Source organism: Scyliorhinus canicula, chromosome 18 (genome assembly GCF_902713615.1).
Source record: "Scyliorhinus canicula chromosome 18, sScyCan1.1, whole genome shotgun sequence".
Lineage (NCBI taxonomy): Eukaryota > Metazoa > Chordata > Chondrichthyes > Carcharhiniformes > Scyliorhinidae > Scyliorhinus > Scyliorhinus canicula.
In genome coordinates, this window is record NC_052163.1 from 90,351,156 (window position 1) to 90,370,630 (window position 19,475).

The 19,475-nt window shown below is 46.7% G+C and overlaps 1 protein-coding gene across 2 annotated transcripts in view; it reads right to left on the minus strand.

Moving 5' to 3' along the window:
• LOC119953617 (signal-transducing adaptor protein 1-like) overlaps nucleotides 1-19,475 on the minus strand; it is a 79,990-nt gene that overhangs the window by 29,503 nt on the left and 31,012 nt on the right. For both annotated transcript variants that reach the window (XM_038778061.1, XM_038778060.1), the window contains exons 3-9: nucleotides 17,869-17,988; nucleotides 15,073-15,129; nucleotides 13,628-13,797; nucleotides 12,213-12,344; nucleotides 5,321-5,390; nucleotides 4,075-4,177; nucleotides 900-995 (exon numbers count right to left, since the gene is read on the minus strand). In XM_038778061.1, coding sequence (XP_038633989.1) covers nucleotides 900-995; nucleotides 4,075-4,177; nucleotides 5,321-5,390; nucleotides 12,213-12,344; nucleotides 13,628-13,797; nucleotides 15,073-15,129; nucleotides 17,869-17,988 — 748 coding nt within the window. The remainder of the gene's footprint in view (nucleotides 1-899; nucleotides 996-4,074; nucleotides 4,178-5,320; nucleotides 5,391-12,212; nucleotides 12,345-13,627; nucleotides 13,798-15,072; nucleotides 15,130-17,868; nucleotides 17,989-19,475) is intronic.

Below are 19,475 nucleotides of genomic sequence, written 5' to 3' on the forward strand. Positions count from 1 at the left end.
TTCTCCAGTTATATTAAGTTGATGAGGGATCCTCACCAATTCATTTCATCGGTTTAGCACAGTGGGTTAAATAGCTGGCTTGTAAAGCAGGCCAAGCAGGCCAGCAGCACGGGTTCAATTCCCGTACCAGCCTCCCCGAACAGGCGCCGGAATGTGACGACTAGGGGCTTTTCACAGTAACTTCATTTGTAGCCTACTTGTGACAATAAGCGATTTTCATTTTTTAAATTTCATCGTATCTCATTTCAAATTTTCTTCTGAAATCATACTGCTTGCTTCTTATTATTTGCCCATTAACCTATTCCAAACCTATTCAGCAGAAAATGATTTCCAATCATAAATTAATTTTAATTTTATGTTTCCACATTTGATGCTTCCCCCAGGATGATCAATTTTGTTAATCCTCTTTGTAATCTTCTGCAAAAACACACTCAACATCTTTAATCGTTTTCCCTTAGCTTCATAGAATCATAGAATCCCTACAGCGGAGAAGGGCGCTATTCGGCCCATTGAGTCATCACCAACCCTCCAGAAGAGCGCCCGACCTAGTCTACACCAACCCGCTCCTCTGCCCTATCCCTGTAGCTCCACTTAACCTGTTGTACATTAAAGAGCAATTTAGCACGGCCAATCCACCTAACCTGCACATCTTTGGACTGTGGGAGGAAACCGGAGGAAACCCATGCAGACATGGGAAGAGCGTGCAAACTCCACACAGTCACCTAAGGCCAGAATTGAACTCGAGTCCCTGGAACTGTGAGGCAGCAGTGCTAACCACTGTGTCGCCATGCCGCCCCTCAGAACTCTAATAATTGGAATTTTCTTGTAGGCTGTTCTTTTCCTGAAGGCAACAATGACTTCGACATTACCAGGAAGTCACTACATGATTATCAGTTTACCTGGTGGGTGTGCTGTCCGGGTTGCCGTTTTGAGGGGTGACTGTTGTTGCTCATGATGGATCAATTCCCCACTCTCAGCATCTTCCTTCACAAAGCCTGAAAAAAACAAGCGTCATGGATAATAACACATAGTGACTTTTGTTGGTTTACTATGCAGGATCACGGTAGCATTGTGGATAGCACAATCGCTTAACAGTTCCAGGGTCCCAGGTTCAATTCCGGCCTAGGTCACTGTCTGTGCGGAGTCTGCACATCCTCCCCGTGTGTGTGTGGGTTTCCTCTGGGTGCTCCAGTTTCCTCCCACAGTCCAAAGATGTGCAGGTTAGGTGGATTGGCCATGATAAATTGCCCTTAGTGTCCAAAATTGCCCTTAATGTTGGGTGGGGTTACTGGGTTATGGGGATAGGGTGGAGATGTTAACCTTGGGTAGGGTACTCTTTCCAGGAGCAGGTGCAGACTCGATGGGCTGAATGGCCTCCTTCTGCACTGTAAATTCACGATAGTAGTGGTATCAAGCATGTATCATTTCTGAGTCAAATGTCTCTCAAGTCGGAATTTTAGAATAATCTTGGGAGAGGTGGTCAATTTTAACCCAACTTTCCCAGTAGGAAACTGACGGGGTTGGATCAGCCACCAGTTTTACATAAAGTCAACTGAGTGTAAAATTAAGCAGCAGTTTAAAGAAGGCAGCCAACCGGATCATGTCAATTTCCCATCGACTTGGTTCAGGTTAAAACCACTCCTTGATTTTTTTTCAGTTTGAAAATAGATTAGGGGGAGGATATAAAAGCTAGTAGAGTTGCATATACGTATATATAACAAATGAGAAGGCAAAAGAATGGGGATGAGAAAATATCAGCCATGATTGAATGGCAGAGCAGACTCGATGGGCCGAGTGGCCTAATTCTGCTCCTATGTCTTATGGATTCACAGCATTCCTTCAAACCAAACTGTGATTTTTGGAGTATAGGTGTGGTAACTTGACCACAGAAAGGTAGTCAAATGTATTGTGAAAGTTCAATCTTCTTTACTTTATCAAAATAGCAGTACAGCATGGATTAAGAAACAAGCAACAGTTATACATAACTATACGCAAGCTCCCCGTGGAGAATGTTGAAACCTGTGCAAGCCCACACTACCAATGACCTCACTCGCGCACTCCCACACTTGCTGAAAACATCCATACGTGTAATCAAATAGGGAGAAACTTTCTATAACACTATAGCAATCGGGTTAAACGTCTGACAAGCAAATGTAAGAAACAATATGAATTGAAATAGCGTCCTGAACACATCTTAATATGTTTCACATTGATTAAATTATACACACAACTATATCCATAGTTATATGGATAAATATGGCAGTAGGTTTACACACAGCAAGGCACTCAACCAGTAACCAAGATTAATGACAGGTTTATCTCTGCTTAAATGGTGTTGGCCGAGGGAGGAACGTTACCAGGACATCAGGAAAACTCTCATCTATTTTTCATATACCTGAACAGATAAACAAAATCTTGGCTTGGCATTCCGTTATTTCCAGCTGTGTAATTTGTAATGGCCATCTAGCTACCCATAAAAGTGGTAACACTGACATTCCCTAGTCCTACAATCAGATTGTCAGCCTAGGTCAAATGCTCCGGGCCATGTATTATGTAGTATTAGGAAGATGGGTGTGGTGGTTGGCGGTCTTAGTCCCGGGACATCACTGCAGGAGTTCCTCAGTTCCTAGGCCCAACCATCTGCAGCTGCAATGGCCTTCCTTCCAACCATAAAATCAGGGGATGTTCGCTAATTATTTGCACAATGTTCAGCACCATTCGCGACTTCCAGACATTGAAGCAGTCCACTGCAAATGCAGCAAGACGTAGACAATATCCAGGCTTGGGCTGACTAGTGACAAATAACACTCACTACACACAAGTGCCAGGCAATGACCAACTCCAATAATAAGAGATAATCAAACCATCGCCCCTTGACATTCAATGAAATTACCATCACTGAATCCCCCACTATCAGCATTCTGGAGGTTACCATTGACCAGAAACTGAACTGGACTATCCATATAAGTACTGTGGCTACAAGAGCAGGTCAGAGGTTAGGAATCCTGTAGTGAGTAACTCACCTCTTGACTCTCCAAAGCCTGTTCACCTCCTTCAAGGCACAAGTCAGGAGTGTGATGGAATACTCCCCACTTGCCTGGATGAGCGCAGCTCCAACAACATTCAAGAAGCTCAACACCATCCAGGACAAAGCAGCCCATTTGATTAGCACCCCTTCCACAAACATTCATTCCTCCATCACTGACGCACAGTAGCAGCAGTGTGTACCATCTACAAGATGCACTGCAGAAACTCAGGAATGTTCCTGAGGCAGCACATTCCAAACCGACGACCACTACCATCTAGAAGGACAAGGGCTTCAGATTCATGGGAACACTACCACCTGGGCGTACCCCTCCAAGTCACTCACCATCCTGACTTGGAAGTATATCGCCATTCCTTCATTGTCGTTGGGTCAAAATCCTGGAACTCCCTCCCTAACAGCACTGTAGGTGTACCGACACCACATGGACGGTAATGGTCCAACTCACCACCACCTTCTCAAGGGCAATTAGAGATAGGCAACAAATGCTGGCCTAATCAGCAAAGCCCACATCCTGTCAAAATGAATATAAATAAATAAATAATGCCAGGACAGGTCATACTAACAAACCCTAAATAAATCAGCTCAAGTATTGCTCTGTATGTTCACAGCAGCTTAACAATGCACACTTGCCTTTGTGTCACCAAGCTAGATATGGTTTCAAATGGGATTGAATAAATTAACTTGCAAACAATGCAAGTCATCATAGGGGAATACAATTGTTACACTGGTTTATACTATCATAGAGTTAAGTATTGGGTACCATAGGAATGCACCTAACCATAACATAATCAGTCCATTTATGAGAATGAATAGAATCAGTGTACCCCAGAGATAATCCATGGCAAAACTTTTAACTTGATAGAGTCTGGATTTTTTGTGTATAAAGGAGGAATTACTTGCACAGAATAATTCTCCCAGACTTCCCCTCTCTGGCAAGTCCTTGTTGAAACCCATACATACATTCAATATAATTATCAGTTGAATGTGAAAGAAACAATAAATTACAACAAAAAAACAGATGAACATACTCAGGTTGATTTCATAGTCTGTGGATCTTTCTAAAGGCTTCAAAGCTCCATTGGTGTATTTAACAAAATAGTCGATTACTTCCTGCTGACTTCTGCACAAGATCTGGAAAATACCAGAGATTTTTTCACAACTTCATCCACCTTGTTTAGTAGCACAAATGGAGAATTGGTCATTAATAGCGTTTTTACCCCCACACTGTACATGTACTGTTAACGTGAGAGGGCTTTGCTTTACAAAGACGTTGCAGCCCAGATGTAAATTAAATCAGGTAGGGCCCATGCTGACACCACAAGGCGCAAGAGCAGAAGTAGGCCACTCGGCCCATTAAGTCTGCACCACTATTCGATGCGATCACGGCTGATCTGACATAATCCTCAACTCCACCGTCCCGCCTACTCCCATAATCTTTGATTACCTTACTTACGAAAAAATTATCTATTTTACTGGAGATAAACACTGAGAACATCGGCCTGGAGGAGCAAGTTTCATTTTATTTTGGGCAACACTTAAATCATTTCGTACCAACATTAAACATTATAAATGCAACGTACACGCATTGTTGGAGCTAAAGACAGCGGTGTTATATTTGGTTGAGAGTTGAATAGTAGAGATGTGATGATGTATTTTTGCTTGGTTATACAAGGTGGGAGCAAAGTTGTGAATGGTGTGGAGGTGTGCAAAGAATTGTTCTCAGTAATTCAGATTTTCAAACGTATGTGTCAGCGGAGAATCAACATTGGGTTAAAACTGGCCAAAAGAATGGTAGTGATCATACCAAGGTCATACCCAACAAAAATGTTACTAAAGAAAGCTATTTTAGTACACATTTTAGTCCTACTGATGCAGATTCATCTGGTGGGGGGCATAGTTCCACATATTATCCTCCTCCAGCACTTCACAGTGAATAGTTTGCACAAAAGTGATCCTCCACACATAAACATTAGCAGCTAAAGGCTGCATTATCACCATTATTTTAATCTCTGTTGACACAGACACAGTCACACTTTCCAACACTGCCCAGAGGATAGCAATCTTGGCATGAGAATACTGGCTGATTGCTCCCTGTAACTCAGGGGCTTCATGACCAATTGTAGCGTTGTTAATGCCATCCTAGTTCAGATCAACCAATTCAGCTGAAATCAGACCCTTCCTGCTCTATATGATCCAGAACAACAATGGAAGGTACATCTACCGACTGAGCTGTTTGTACTCAATAAAAGGGTAATTATACAGCTGCTTACTTACTCCATCGTCAACTTCAATGATGTACCCATTGTCTGCACAGCGTACTCGGTAGTGCTTTACAAGTGCATTGCTGAAAATGTAAAACACAATTTCATTATAACCATGTGTTTAACATGCTCACACCACATTGTTCCCTACTCTTACTTGTACTTACTCAGAACCTGAACACTATGCAACCCCTTGAGTCTTCGCTCCCCTTGTCTATAGACAGGTTTATAAAGCCTAAGCATAGCATCAGATAATTAATTGTTTTCATCTTTTATGGGAGCACTGTGAGCTTTGGCTCTTCATCAAGGTTCCTCCAAAAGATACCATTCTACTGCTTTGTGCTTCCATGTTGCCCACCTGAATGAGGTTTAAAATCCTGCTATTGTAATTTCTTGTGAGTTTAACTCTTATTTGGACAGATGCTTTATGTACCTAACATTTATAACCTAATCCTGTGACATTATCATAAATGTGAAGAACTTTAAGAACAAAGAGAACAAAGAACAAAGAAAAATTACAGCACAGGAACAGGCCCTTCGGCCCTCCCAGCCTGCGCCAATCCAGATCCTTTATCTAAACCTGTCTCCTATTTTCCAAGGTCTACTTCCCTCTGTTCCCGCCCGTTCATATACCCATCTAGATGCCTCTTAAATGATGCTATCGTGCCCGCCTTTACCACCTCCGCTGGTAAAGCGTTCCAGGCACCCACCACCCTCTGCATAAAAAAATTTCCACGCGTATCTCCCTTAAACATTCCCCCTCTCACTTTGAAATCGTGACCCATTGTAACTGACACCCCCACTCTTGGAAAAAGCTTGTTGCTATCCACCCTGTCCATACCTCTCATAATTTTGTAGACCTCAATCAGGTCCCCCCTCAACCTCCGTCTTTCCAATGAAAACAATCCTAATCTACTCAACCTTTCTTTATAGCTAGCCCCCTCCATACCAGGCAACATCCTGGTGAACCTCCTCTGTACCCTCTCCAAAGCATCCACATCCTTCTGGTGATGTGGCGACCAGAACTGCACGCAGTATTCCAAATGTGGCCTAAGCAAAGTCCTATACAACTGTAACATGACCTGCCAACTCTTCTATTCAATGCCCCGTCCAATGAAGGCAAGCATGCTGTATGCCTTCTTGACCACTATCAACCTGCGTTGCCACCTTCAGGGTACAATGGACCTGAACTCCCAGATCTCTCTGTACATCAATTTTCCCCAGGACCCTTCCATTGACCATATAGTCCGCTCTTGAATTTGATCTTCCAAAATGCATCACCTCGCATTTGCCTGGATTGAACTCCATCTGCCATTTCTCTGCCCAACTCTCCAATCTATCTATATTTTGTTGTATTCTCTGACAATCCTCCTCGCTATCTGCAACTCCACCAATCTTTGTATCACCTGCAAACTTACTAATCAGACCACCTATACCTTCCTCCAGGTCATTTATGTAGATCACAAACAATAGTGGTCCAAGCACGGATCCCTATGGAACACCACTAGTCACCCTTCTCCATTTTGAGACACTCCCTTCCACCGCTACTCTCTGTCTCCTGTTACCCAGCCAGTTCTTTATCCATCTAGCTAGTACATCCTGAACCCCATATGACTTCACTTTTTCCATCAACCTGCCATGGGAAACCTTATCAAACGCCTTACTAAAGTCCACATATATGACATCTACAGCCCTTCCCTCATCAATTAACTTTGTCACTTCCACTTAACACTTAAGGGTTAATGTAATGTCTAAATCAACCATGAGAGGGAGCTAGATGTACAACTATATAAGGCATCAATACTAAGCCTTTTGGGTGAGAGGGTGAGGAGAAAGCTAGAGGACAGACTGAAGGAAAGATAGTGTGAGTGAGAGCAGATCACAGTTAATGTAATAGTGTAGCCATTAGTAGTAGATGACTGAAGATTATATGTTTATTATCAACTGTGTATTATATAGGAGTAAGTGTCAATCCAATTAAGTAGTGTTAATAGTTCCCTCCTTCCAGCCTTGTACCCTGTCTAGATCTTTCCATTGAGAACTGCTAGAGTGGCATGGGGTTCATCTTAATTTCTCTGCCCCACTCACTTTCTCTAACCCATCGCACTCTGGATGTTCAGTACTCAGGTCCAATTCTAATGTCATTGAGCCTGCTGACAAGCGTTGCACCGCTGTTCGGCAAACTTAGCTGGGGTTGAACATCAACTCTCTGACAACTTCCCTGGACCTTTACCCTACCACTGAACATCAGGGCGCGATTTAAATGGGCAAAACTTGCCTGATTCTAATGGGATCTTGCAAGACGTCACAATCTGGATCCCGGCCACAATGGGTGAGGCCTAAATTTTCATATTAAAATGTGCAGTGAGGAACACTTGAATATGCACTTGCCGGAGTTTCCCAAGTCACGGGATCTAACCCTTGTGCCTTGGAGATCCTGGTTAGCACTGGTATCCACAAATATGGACCAGGTGTATAGGCACTTGGGAGGGGGGTCCTGCGTGGTGGGCTCTGGGCAGGGTGGTACCCTGGCACCTTGATGCCACCTGGGCACCCTGACACTGCTGTCATGTTCTTGTACACTGACCGATAGGAATGGTGCCCAACAGAGCATCTAGTTCTTGACTAGTTAAAATAATTTATTATAGAACAAATGCGTGGTAAAGATAACTGGAATAAATATACTACAAACTACCAACAGTAACACATTATCTTAGAGCTCCTGCAGCATAGTGGTTAGCACAATTGCTTCACAGCTCCAGGGTCCCAAGTTCGATTCTCGACTTGGATCACTGTCTGTGTGGAGTCTGCACGTTCTCCCCGTGTATACGTGGGTTTACTCCGGGTGCTCCGTTTTCCTCCCACAGTCCAAAGATGTGCAGGCTAGGTGGATTGGCCATGCTAAATTGCCCTTAGTGTCCAAAATTGTCCTTAGTGTCGAGTGGGGTTACTGGGTTATGGGGATAGGGTGGAGGTGTGGGCTTGGTTCGGGTGCTCTTTCCAAGAGCCGGTGCAGACTCGATGGGCCAAATGGCCTCCTTCTGCACTATAAAATCTATGATCAAATATGACTATCCACAAACATGATTCACTCCCAACACCCCCAGGCAGAGTCACGTGGTAGATTTACACTGCCATCTGCTGGTCGGAGGTCATGTACACTATTATATACAAGATTGCTTGTGCATACTATCACAACTGCCACCCTGACAGTGTCAGCTGGGCACTGCCAGTGTGCCCAGGCAACACTGTCAGCCAGGCACCACGCCAGCCAGGCTGGCAATGCCAAGTTGCCTGGGTGGCATTTTGCCTGCGCTGGGGATTTGGCCTGGGGTTGCCCTGCCCTTGTGAGGTGCAGGGGACATGTTGACCCCTAATATGTGAGTTGGGGCATTGAAGGTCTGGAGGCTGCAATTGCGCCCCGATTTGGACCTCCGATTGGGACGGAGTGCACCCTCAGTGGACTGTTCCTCGCTGAGGCACCAAAATGAGACCCGATTTATAACGGGTTCATTCTCGGCGCTGACAGCGCCAAGAAACATCCGGCTAAACGCGCTTGACAAAGGACTCTGTTTCATTTCAATTAAATCGTGCGTCAAGGCATCATTTCCAAAACTGTCACTGATTTCATCTGCCCTGGCGATCTCCCCACAGACTGAAACCTCACAGCTTCCCACCCATATGGGTTGCTTCTATCTTCTTCCCAAGATCCATACACAGGTCTGCCCTGGTGGACCCATCATTTCAATCCAATAGGACTTGCCCCACAGGATGCCAGTCCTATCTCGACTATCTTCTCCTCCTGCAATTCTTCAAGCACCCTTTTTTCAAGTTTAATGGTACTAACCATCTCCTTTTCACTAAAGTCATTCAATAATGATAATCTTTATTAATAATAATCTATATTAGTGTCTCAAGTAGGCTGACATTAACACTGCAATTAAGTTATTGTGAAAACAGGCGCCTAGTCGCCACACTATGGCGCCTGTTCGGGTACACTGAGGGAGAATTCAGAATGTCCAATTCACCGAACAAGCACGTCTTTTTGAGACTTGTGGGAGGAAACCAGATCATCGGAGGAAACCTACGCAGACAAGGGGAGAACGTGCAGACTCCACACAGACAGTGACCCAAGCTGGAAATCTAACCTGGGACCCTGGAGCTGTGAAACAACGGGGCTCACCACTGTGCTACCGTGCCGCCCCAATAACTCTACCCTCAATAAAAGTGGTCTCAGGGTGCTCTGCATCTGCCATGAACAGAGGTCAACCAATCCTAATCCACACCCATCCTCCGCTGCCTGGTTGAACTTGTCACATTGAACAACTTCTCCATCAAGTCCAGTCACTTCTTGTAAATAGAAAAGGTGTTGCTGCGGGATCCCAAATGGCCTTAATTATGATTCCCTTTCTGTGAGATATTCTATGTCCCACTCCTACACAGACCCCTCCCTCCCCACTTTTTCCAATACATTGATTGTTCTATCGGTGCTGATTCCTGATCCCATCTAACCTGGTAAATTTCCACAACCTTGCTTCCAATTGTCATCCTTCTCTCACGTACATTTTCAACTTTTCCCTTCCTTGATCTCTGCCTCTATGCGATCACTGACCACTATAATCCTTCTGCCTCCGAAGGCGGGATTCTCCCGAATCCCCCGATGGCCTGACGCCAGCGTTAAAAAATGGCGCGAACCACTCCGGTATCAGGCCAACCGGAAGTTGCGGCCAGCGGCGGAGGGGTTGGCACTGCGCCAACCGGCTCCGAAAGGCCAGCGCGAGTTAGCGCATGCACAGATTCACCAACGTGGTTCCGCGCATGCGCAGACTGGCTGGCGTATTCTTGCGCAGGGGGTTGTCTTCTCCGTGCCGGTCATGGCGGAGCCCTACAGTGGCCGGCGTGGAAAGAAGGAGTGCCCCCATGGCACAGGCCCGCCCACAGATCGGTGGACCCCGATCGCAGGCCAGGCCACCGTGGGGCCCCCCCGGGGCCGGATCCCCCTGAGCACCCCGAGGACCGCACCAGCCGGTCTACCAGCCAGGTCCCGCCGTGTGGGACCATGTCTATTTTACGCCGGCGAGACTGGCCAGAAACTGACGGCCACTTGAATTGCCGGAGGGTGGGTGGGGGGGGGGGGGGGGGGGGGGGGGAGAGCTGCCAACAGCCCCCGACCGATGTGGCGTGATCCCCACCCCTGCCCGAAAAACGGCGCCAGAGACTACGGCAGCGGGGCGGGATTCACGCCGCCCCCCAGGAATTCTCCGACCCAGCAGGGGGGGTCGGAGAATCTAGCATCTAACGTCACCTTGACACATCTTGTTCATGCCCTGCTTCCTTAGAAGGACTATAATGCATTCTGTCAATTTCTCTATCGCCATTGTATCTGTTCTGCTGATACTGCCTTCCATGTCAATCTTTCCATTATGTCTTCTATTTTCCTCAACTGGAGGGTTTCCCTCTATAGTGACGGATAGGGCTCGTGACCATAGTCATTCCATTTCCCGCACTCCTGCATTCATCCCATTGCCAGAGCCACCATCGGATTCCCTTATGTCTCGGAGAAGAAGTGCAGATTGCATGGCCATTCTGTGGAACGTTTCCACTCAATCTGCAAGCACGGCCCTGAGCTTCCAGTAGCCTGTTGTTCTAATTGTTGTCATTCTCCCACTTACCCAGACCTCTCTATACTCAGCTTCCTATACATTTCCATTGAAGCCCAATATAAGCTGGAGGATAACCATCTCAACTTCCGATTAAGCACTTTACAACCTTCCGAACTCAACAATTTCAGTTCATAGCCTCTTCCTTCATTTTCTTTGGCTGGCAATTCTTTGTGACGGTTCTGCCACGCCTATTTACACCTCCTCCAGGCCCATCTTTTGTTTTATCGCTTCTCCCACTAGCGACTCAGTTTGCCTTGCATCATTGCCCGTTTTGTCATTTAATCTCTCTTGTTTTCCGCCCCATCAAAGGTTCTCCCTTTTGTTCCATTTCCATCCCCAGAGCCTTTGCCTGCCTCTAAGCTTGCTCAAAGCCTGGTACGTCTTTTTCTATGAGGGGCTATTATGGGCCAGGGTTTAGAGAACCCCAAAGTGTATCATGGAGTTCACCTGACCCACAACTTTTAATAGATTGTGGTATGGGGAGCACACGGCTCACTCTACAGGTGTGGTACAGCAGAAATGGAAAAGTAATTTTTAAAACAAAACAATGGTTATTCTATGAACTCAAGTTAACCTTTTTGAAACATAGTGAAAATCTTAGCAACCATCAATTCAAATACAACCCCTAAAGACTACAACACTAAGTAATCCTTTAACTTCCCAAACAACATCCAGAAGACAGAAGAAACACCTTTCAACAGAAGCACATTCTGTTTACATTCACTACTGAGAACATTTATAATTCTGAATTCACCAAATGATCAAGAGATAGTCTTTTGATGGCAGAGAGAACAGCAGAACACCTGCTTGGTCTGGCTTCAGCTCCAGCACTGAAAACAAAACTGAAACACACCCTGCAGCTTGCTCCAAAACAAAAGTAAAAAGCTGACAGAAAGCCCAGCTCCACCCACACTCTGACATCACTGCAGTAATATGAGCAGCCAAACATTTCTTAAAGCGACATTCTCATGACAGGGGCCATCTCATTTTCTGTCACCACAGATACTGCTGTACTATCTTGAGTATTTCCAAGATTTTCCCCTCTGACCAGTTAACCCTGTTGCAGTTTGTACGGTGTTGCTGTTCTCCATAGGTGACTGTCACACTCACCAATCTAACAATGCTTACGTGTTATAAGTCATCTGTTATTTGTCAACATTTATTAATTGTATGGTGTTTCTGGATGACCTAAGGAGGCCATAAGCCATTAATTTTAATAAATTCAAGTTATTTCATTCTTACCCGTTGAGCATTTGCCTGGTCGTAATTGCAAAATTTTTGTTATCCCTGCCAGGTCTCATTAACATGTTTCCATACTCCATGTTCTGATCCAGCATGATCTCACCTTCAACTCGTGAGATCTTGTAGAAGCAACTGGAACAAAGCAAGATAAAAGCAGTTAAAACAGAATAGTATTTAACTAACCTGCAATCTGTGCATGCACGAAGCCAAAGTTATAATAAGAAAGTTTAACATGTTCACATCAAATCCTTTTGTGCGGTCTTTAACTGGAGGTGTTTGTTGATCCCTTAAAAACAACTAGATATACCCTTTCATTAAGATGTCATTGCATGCAAATATTCACAGGATCATAATGCACAGCATATTTTCAGACTCAATATTCAGGTAACTAGTTTTATCTGGGTTCCTCCAATTAATCCTGGAGTAATGCCTTCATCTCTAAACCATACAAATTTAGAAAGTCCTAGATTCAATCTCTACTGTACGCTGATTAGCTGGTCAAACTAGGTTGGAAGTTGGGCTCTAGAGTTGGGCTAGAGAGGACAAAATTTATCCAGTGCTTCTGATTCTCATCATTCTTCTCACGAAGGAGGGGGGTCAAAGGTTATTGTGGGTAGGCAAGAATATGATGTTGGGTTGTAATTAGATCAACCACGATCTGACTGAATGGCAGAGCTTATTCGAGGGGCTAAGTGGCCTACTCCTACTCCTAATTCGCATGTTCATGTGTCCATATAAAAACTTTGCATTTTAAATGAGGATCATGTTAGGCTGGAATGATGCTCCCTCACAGAAGAAGAGTTTGACCATGAAGAATGGATCCATCGAGAGTGACCAGCATCTTTTTTTTAAATTTCATTTACAGGATGTGGGCATCTCTGGTTAGGCCAGCATTTATTGCCCAACCCTAGTTACCCCTCAGAAGGTGGTGGTGAGTTGCCTTCTTGAACCGCTGCAGCCCCGGAGGTGTAGGTACACCTACTGTGCTGTTAGGGAGAGGGTTCAGGATTTTGACCCAGTGACAGTGAAGGAATATTTCCAAGTCAGGCTGGTGAGGACTTGGAGGGGAACCTCCAGGTGGTGGGGTTCCCACATATCTGCTGCTCTTGTCCTTCTAGATGGTAGTGGTCGTGGGTTCGGAAGGTGCCGCCTAAGGCACCTTGGTGAGTTCCTGCAGTGCTTCTTGTAGATGGTACACATGACTACCACTGTTCACCGGTGGTGGAACCATAGAGCATTAAATGTCAACACCTTCAGCACAAGGAGTTGAAGAAAATAAAAATGAGAAGATGGACATGCATAATCCCAGAAGATTATACTCTTCCTTTTCCTCCGTTGCCAGGCTCCTCTTCACCAACTGAACCCCCACCATGCTGCCACCCCTTGTCCCTTCCTCCCACTTCCTAAGAAAGCACCTGGGCACATTCTCGATATCATCATAATCGTTTTCGATTGGCTCGGAGGTCTTCAATCGTTCCGGCACAGGTGGAGGTCCTAACTTTCTACGTTGTTTGATCTCTTCCTCCATCACCTCCTTAAGTCTTTGAATTTGTCCAGGGAGTAGATGCAGGTTGGGAATCTCCAACTATGGAAAGAAAACGCGTTAAAACAACCTTCTCAGCCCCATTCCACAAATGTATGAAAAATATGGTATTTTCCTAACTTGCATCTGTTTAGGAATTTAATATTAGCAAATCGGGAGTGCCACTTCCCTGCGGCATTCCTTACAAGTATTCCAGAAATGAGAAATATATTTATGCTACCTAATTCCTAATTGAAGTGTTGCTTTAATGCCACAACTCAAGCACACCCTTTAGGAATCCAGATAATTGGAACTGCTTGTAAATTGCTAGGTTAAATGGAGGTCAGTAAATTGCTCATCTTTTCAAAAGGGGGCATTTTAAACATACACTAGGGACAGGGGGCGGAATTCTCCGCTGGCGTGATTCTCCATTTTGTCGGCGCCCGGGATTTCCTGACGGTGTGGGACTGCCCCACAATGGGAAACCCCATTGACCGGCCGGCGGGTTGAGGCTGAAAATTGGCGTGGTGGGTGGAGAATCCAGCTGAGGATATATGCAGAAGAGGGAGGCTGTGGGAGAGCTCCTTTTTTCTGGCTAAACAAATCTATTCAATTCTGTGTACTCTACCCACCTTGTAGTCTGTGCTAATGTATCTCAAAACAGGCCATAAGACATAGGAGCAGAATTAGGCCATTTGTCCCATCAGGTCTGTTCCTCCACTCAATCATGGCTGTTGTTTTTTATCCCCATTCCCGTGCCTTCTCCCCATAACCCCTGATCCCCTTATTAATCATGAACCTATCGATATGGAAAGGTGTGTTGACCCTGGACAATAGGCCATCAAAGGTCCTTCAGTGTCCAATCAATGACCAACACAGTACTCACTATTCAGGTTTTGGTTGGGCTTCAAGTGACTGAATTTAAGCATTCAAGAGGAAATTAGGGGCTGGATTCTCCGGTCCCCCTAGCTGCATGTTCTCGGCGGCGCACCATTCGCTGGTGGCAGGATTCGCGACTCCCACCGCTTGCCAATGGGATTTCCCATTGAAGACATCCCACGTCGTCGAGAAAGCCAATGGCAGGGGTGCACAGCCAACGGGAACAGAGAATCCCAATGGGTGGAGAATTCCAGCCTAGATTATTATCTGAAAAGGAAGAATGTGCAGGAGTATAGGGAGAAGGCAGGGAATGGCACGAGGGGAGGTGGTGCAGATGTGATGGGGCAAATGACCTCCTTCGATGCCGTGCCAATTCAGTGATTTGAACAGTGTTTCTTCCATTACCCTTCCAGGCTACAACTTAAGCTGACACTGAAGTGACACCAAGACCTGGCTTACCTTTGCAGCAGTGTGAATAAAGCCTTTCCACTGTTCTCGACTCTCTGGGCTGTCTGCCTGCGGAAGAAAAGATACAATTATCAAGAGCGTTTGGAGTTGAGGTTTGTTTTTGTATTTCTACATCTAGAAAAGGTCATGGAGATGGTATCCCATATTCACATCAGTGAAGATCCTCTATGACAACTAGAGGGTTTGTTGCTTTAGTAGGTGGCACAGCGGTTAGCACTGCTGAGTCACAGCGTCAGGGACTCGGGTTCGATTCCGGCCTTGGGCGACTGTCTGTGTGGAGTTTGCAGATTCTCCCCATGTCTGCGTGGGTTTCCTCCAGGTGCTCCAGTTTCCTCCCACAGTCCAAAGGTGTGCAAGTTAGGTGGATTGACCATGCTAAATTAACCCTTAGTGTCCAAAGACTTAGGTGGGGCTACAGGGATAGGACGGGGGAGTGGGCCTTGGGGCGGTGCTCTTTCAGAGGGTCGGTGCAGATTCGACAGGCTGAATGACCTCCTTCTGTGCGGCAGGGGTTCTATGGACTCACAATATCTAAATTCCAGAGATTGCTTCTTACAGTGTGTTGCTTTTATCCCCTCGAGTGAGAGTAACAGTCTATGGGCAGACGTTTCCGCTCCCATCAGCAGCAGGAATCATGCTGGGCAGTGCAGCAAATTTGTCAGGGGGCCAAAAGTCAGTATCCCAAAGTCAGGAAATTTGTTTGAACTCTTTGTTCTTCTGATTTTAATGGCGGGTAAAAGACAGGTCCAGTATCTCACTGATCTATAGCGAGTACTCAATCTGCATCTCATGACTCATCATTAAAAGGTTAACACACAGAAATCCTGCCCACCCCCTCTAAATTTGGTGTCCTGCCAATGGGAATTTAGAATGTTCCGTTTTGCGACAGTACACACGTAAACCCGGCCAGGTACTTCCTGGACTTTCAGGTCGTCTGCCTTTCACACCGACACTGAGGGATATCAACTGCCTGTCACACACACTGCGCTAAGGCTAGACACAGGAGAGGAGTGAGACTGAGCCAGGACTTGTGGGGGGGGGGGGGGGAAAGAGTTTAAGGAGCAATGTGGGAGAGTGAACGGCTGTCTGTGCGCCATTCAAATAAGGTGCGCAGATGTTGGAGCCTCCAAAGCCTTTCCTGTCCACCCCGCCATGAGATTCAACTTGCTTCTCCACGGCTGCATAATTAGGGCGGCACTGTAGCACAGTGGTTAGCATTGTTGCTTCACAGCGCCAGGGTCCAGTGTTCGATTCACGCTTGGGTCACTGTGTGGAGTCTGCACGTTCTCCCTCTGCCTGCGTGGGTTTCCTCCATGTGCACCAGTTTCCTCCCACAAGTTCCGAAAGACGTGCTTGTCAGGTCAATTGGACATTATGAATTCTCCCTGTGCACCTGAACAGAAGCTGTAGTGTGGCGACTAGGGGATTTTCACAATAACTTCATTGCAGTGTTAATGTAAGCCTACTTGTGCCAATAATGAAGATGATTAATTAATGAGTTGAACAACGCAAGATCTCGCGTGTTCAGCCACCCCGCTCTCCAGCGAAAATCACTGGGTGGGATTCTCCGGTCGCCGATGCCGAAATGACATTCGCCGATCGGCTGGAGAATTCCCATTTCCGACGAAATCGGGACTGGCACTGCTTTAGTGATGCTCCGGCTCCTCCTACACCGCACACCACTGCCTGAGGCCCACCACCCGATGCTCCGCCCCCGACCGGCCGAGTTCCCAACGGTGTGGGTCTCTCAATGTATTACCTGTCGGGAACTCGGCATGGTGGCTGCAGACTCAGTCCAGCGTCTCCACAGTCTGGGGAGGGCCGATCCGCAGGCAGGGCGGACTTTGGCAGGGGCTGGGGGCACTGTTGGGGGGATGGTCCGAGGCTCGCGAGCCGGCCAAAGGGGGGGGGGCACTATTTGGCAGGCCGGGTCCACGCACGGCCAGCGCCATGTTGCACGGCGCAGCTGCTGCAGGCCGCCTCCGTGTGCATGCGCGGCCTCGGACCTGGCAATTCTCCGAGTCGAATCGACATCTAGAGCCAGGTGCTCTATGCTGCCTTCCTGCTAGTCCCCAGCCAAACGGAGGATCGATGGCCGTTCTGCGCCAAATTTTTGGTTGTAAAAGGCCACCGTTCCCACGCCGGCATAACCTGAGAATTGGAGAATCCAGCCCACTCTCCTTCAATTCCTCCACCAGACTGAACTCTCTGGAATGGAAAGTTCCGTCTACAAGAGACAGGAAGGTTGACGGAACAGAACAAGGTAGGAAAATGGAAACAGACTTGCCTTTATATAGTCCTCATTACATCTCTCACAAAATGTCAACATGAACAACTGAGGTGATTCATTTTACAATGTGTCTGTCGTCTGTCAGCCATTTTGCATACAGCAAAACAGTGAGAATGAATGTTTGACCTGCTTTCCTGGCAATACCGGTTGAGTAACAACACAGCATCTCATCCAAAAAAGACAGAAAGAGGAAGGCAGCGAAGAGAGGAGAGAAAATAAAACATTCATATTGTTTGGCTGTTCCTTGTGTATGTGACAAGCAACATGCTGCTGTAAGCTATGTTTATGTTTTTGGACCAAGTGGATGCCCCAGGTGAACAGTTCACACCTAGGATTTCTCCAATGTCGACAGGTCTGCCACGGGTGATGTGCTATCTTCTGCCTTTTCTGGGTGAAGTGAGCTGCAAGGATATTAATTAAAAGAAGAAATGTTCGCTTTGGATGTAAACCTCCCAGGGCCAGAACCATGGAATTCACCATCAAGAATAAAGTGTTACCTTTAATCTAACGTTGCCATGTTTCAGCTTTAGTATTAAGTTGGACGTTTGCGGGTCCTGGTCAGGGCTGTCCTCATTCACCACAGACACGAAGTCACTCAGGCTGATTTTCTCAATGTACTGTAAAATAATAGAAATCTTTAAAAATAAGTATGTGTTCCTCAAAGATTATGAAGCGCTGTAATTTCATGCGGCATTTCCTCAGGGTGGAAAAGGTAAAATGTAAACGGGGTGACGCTATTGTATCCAGAGGATCTACGTACCGCTTCAAGAGGGCAGTGGACTTGGAGAATCAACACTAATGGGTAGAACTGGACGGATAATGCAAACTGACCAACTTTAATAAATGCTCCCTGACGATGATATTATGCTGCCGATGGATTTAACAAGCATTTCTTCGGTGGAAGGAATTCCCCTTCTTGAGAGCCATCAGCCAATCCGACTGGCTGGCAGCTCTTGTAGTCCCAGCAGTGCCAGGACTCAGTCCCCAATGCAATGGGTCTACATTTTTCCCAGCTAATCCTTTCCTTTTCACATTCCTGAATAAACGTTATGTTCCTCACTAATCTGTATTCATATTGTCTATTCCCTTTCTCAATCAGTTTATTTGCTGCTCCTTAGCTGGTTTCTAAATTCCCCCCCCTTCCCCATTCATCGAGCTTATTACAGAGTGGTGGGATTCTCGCGGAGTCAGACCAAGCGGCCCTAGATTGGGTGCAGAGGCTGCTGGGCCACGCCGTAATACATGGCGCCAGCCGTGCATGGACCCGACGTGCAAGATAGTGCCCCCTTGGACACCTCCTCGCCACCCCCTGGCCTCACCCCACCAGCCCTCGCCGAAGCCACCCCAGCCAGCAGCATGACTCCCGCCCAACTGTTACGGCGCTGGACACAGTCCACAGCCGCCATGCCGGGTTCCCACATGGCTGGGACCACACATCAACCACGCCATTGTGGACCCGCCCCATGGGGGACGGAGCATCGGGGGAGGGCTTTCAGGTGATGTCCTAAGGTCGTCCCAGCGGCGTGTGGCACGCGCCGCGATGATGCTGTTTTGGAGGGGGGGGCGGAGCATGCGTAACCTGCGTAAAATAGGCGCTGCCCCCGATTTGGTCGTAAAGATAGATTCTCCGCCCGATCACCGATTACGAAATCGCCGTCGAGAAAAGGTGAGTCTCGACCCTGGTCTGCAAAGTCCGTGCAGCATCACGTAAGCCGCACCAGGGTATGGATGGAGCAGGCAGACGTTCGACTGGGGGTTGAGTTTGATCAGGAATGGACGACCAACACCAGACTGGGATGTCGGGCAGTTTGGATGGGGGAGGAATGGGGAGAAGGAAATTAAGACCTTGGGTGGGGTGGGAAAAATTCTTTTGGCGGTTGGGGTGCGGTGGTGGGTGGAGGACATCACTGTGGGGAGATTATGCATGACCATCGCACTTCTCAGGCAAGCACCTGGGCCTATTAGGTTGGGGGCAAGGCCCTTATCGTCTGAGGCCACCAAGTCTTTGCCTGGAGGAAGTTGCCAAGAGCAGTCAAGAGTTTTAAAACCTGCCCAGCAATGAGGCTCGATACCATATTTAAAGATCCAACTCTCCTACTAGGAG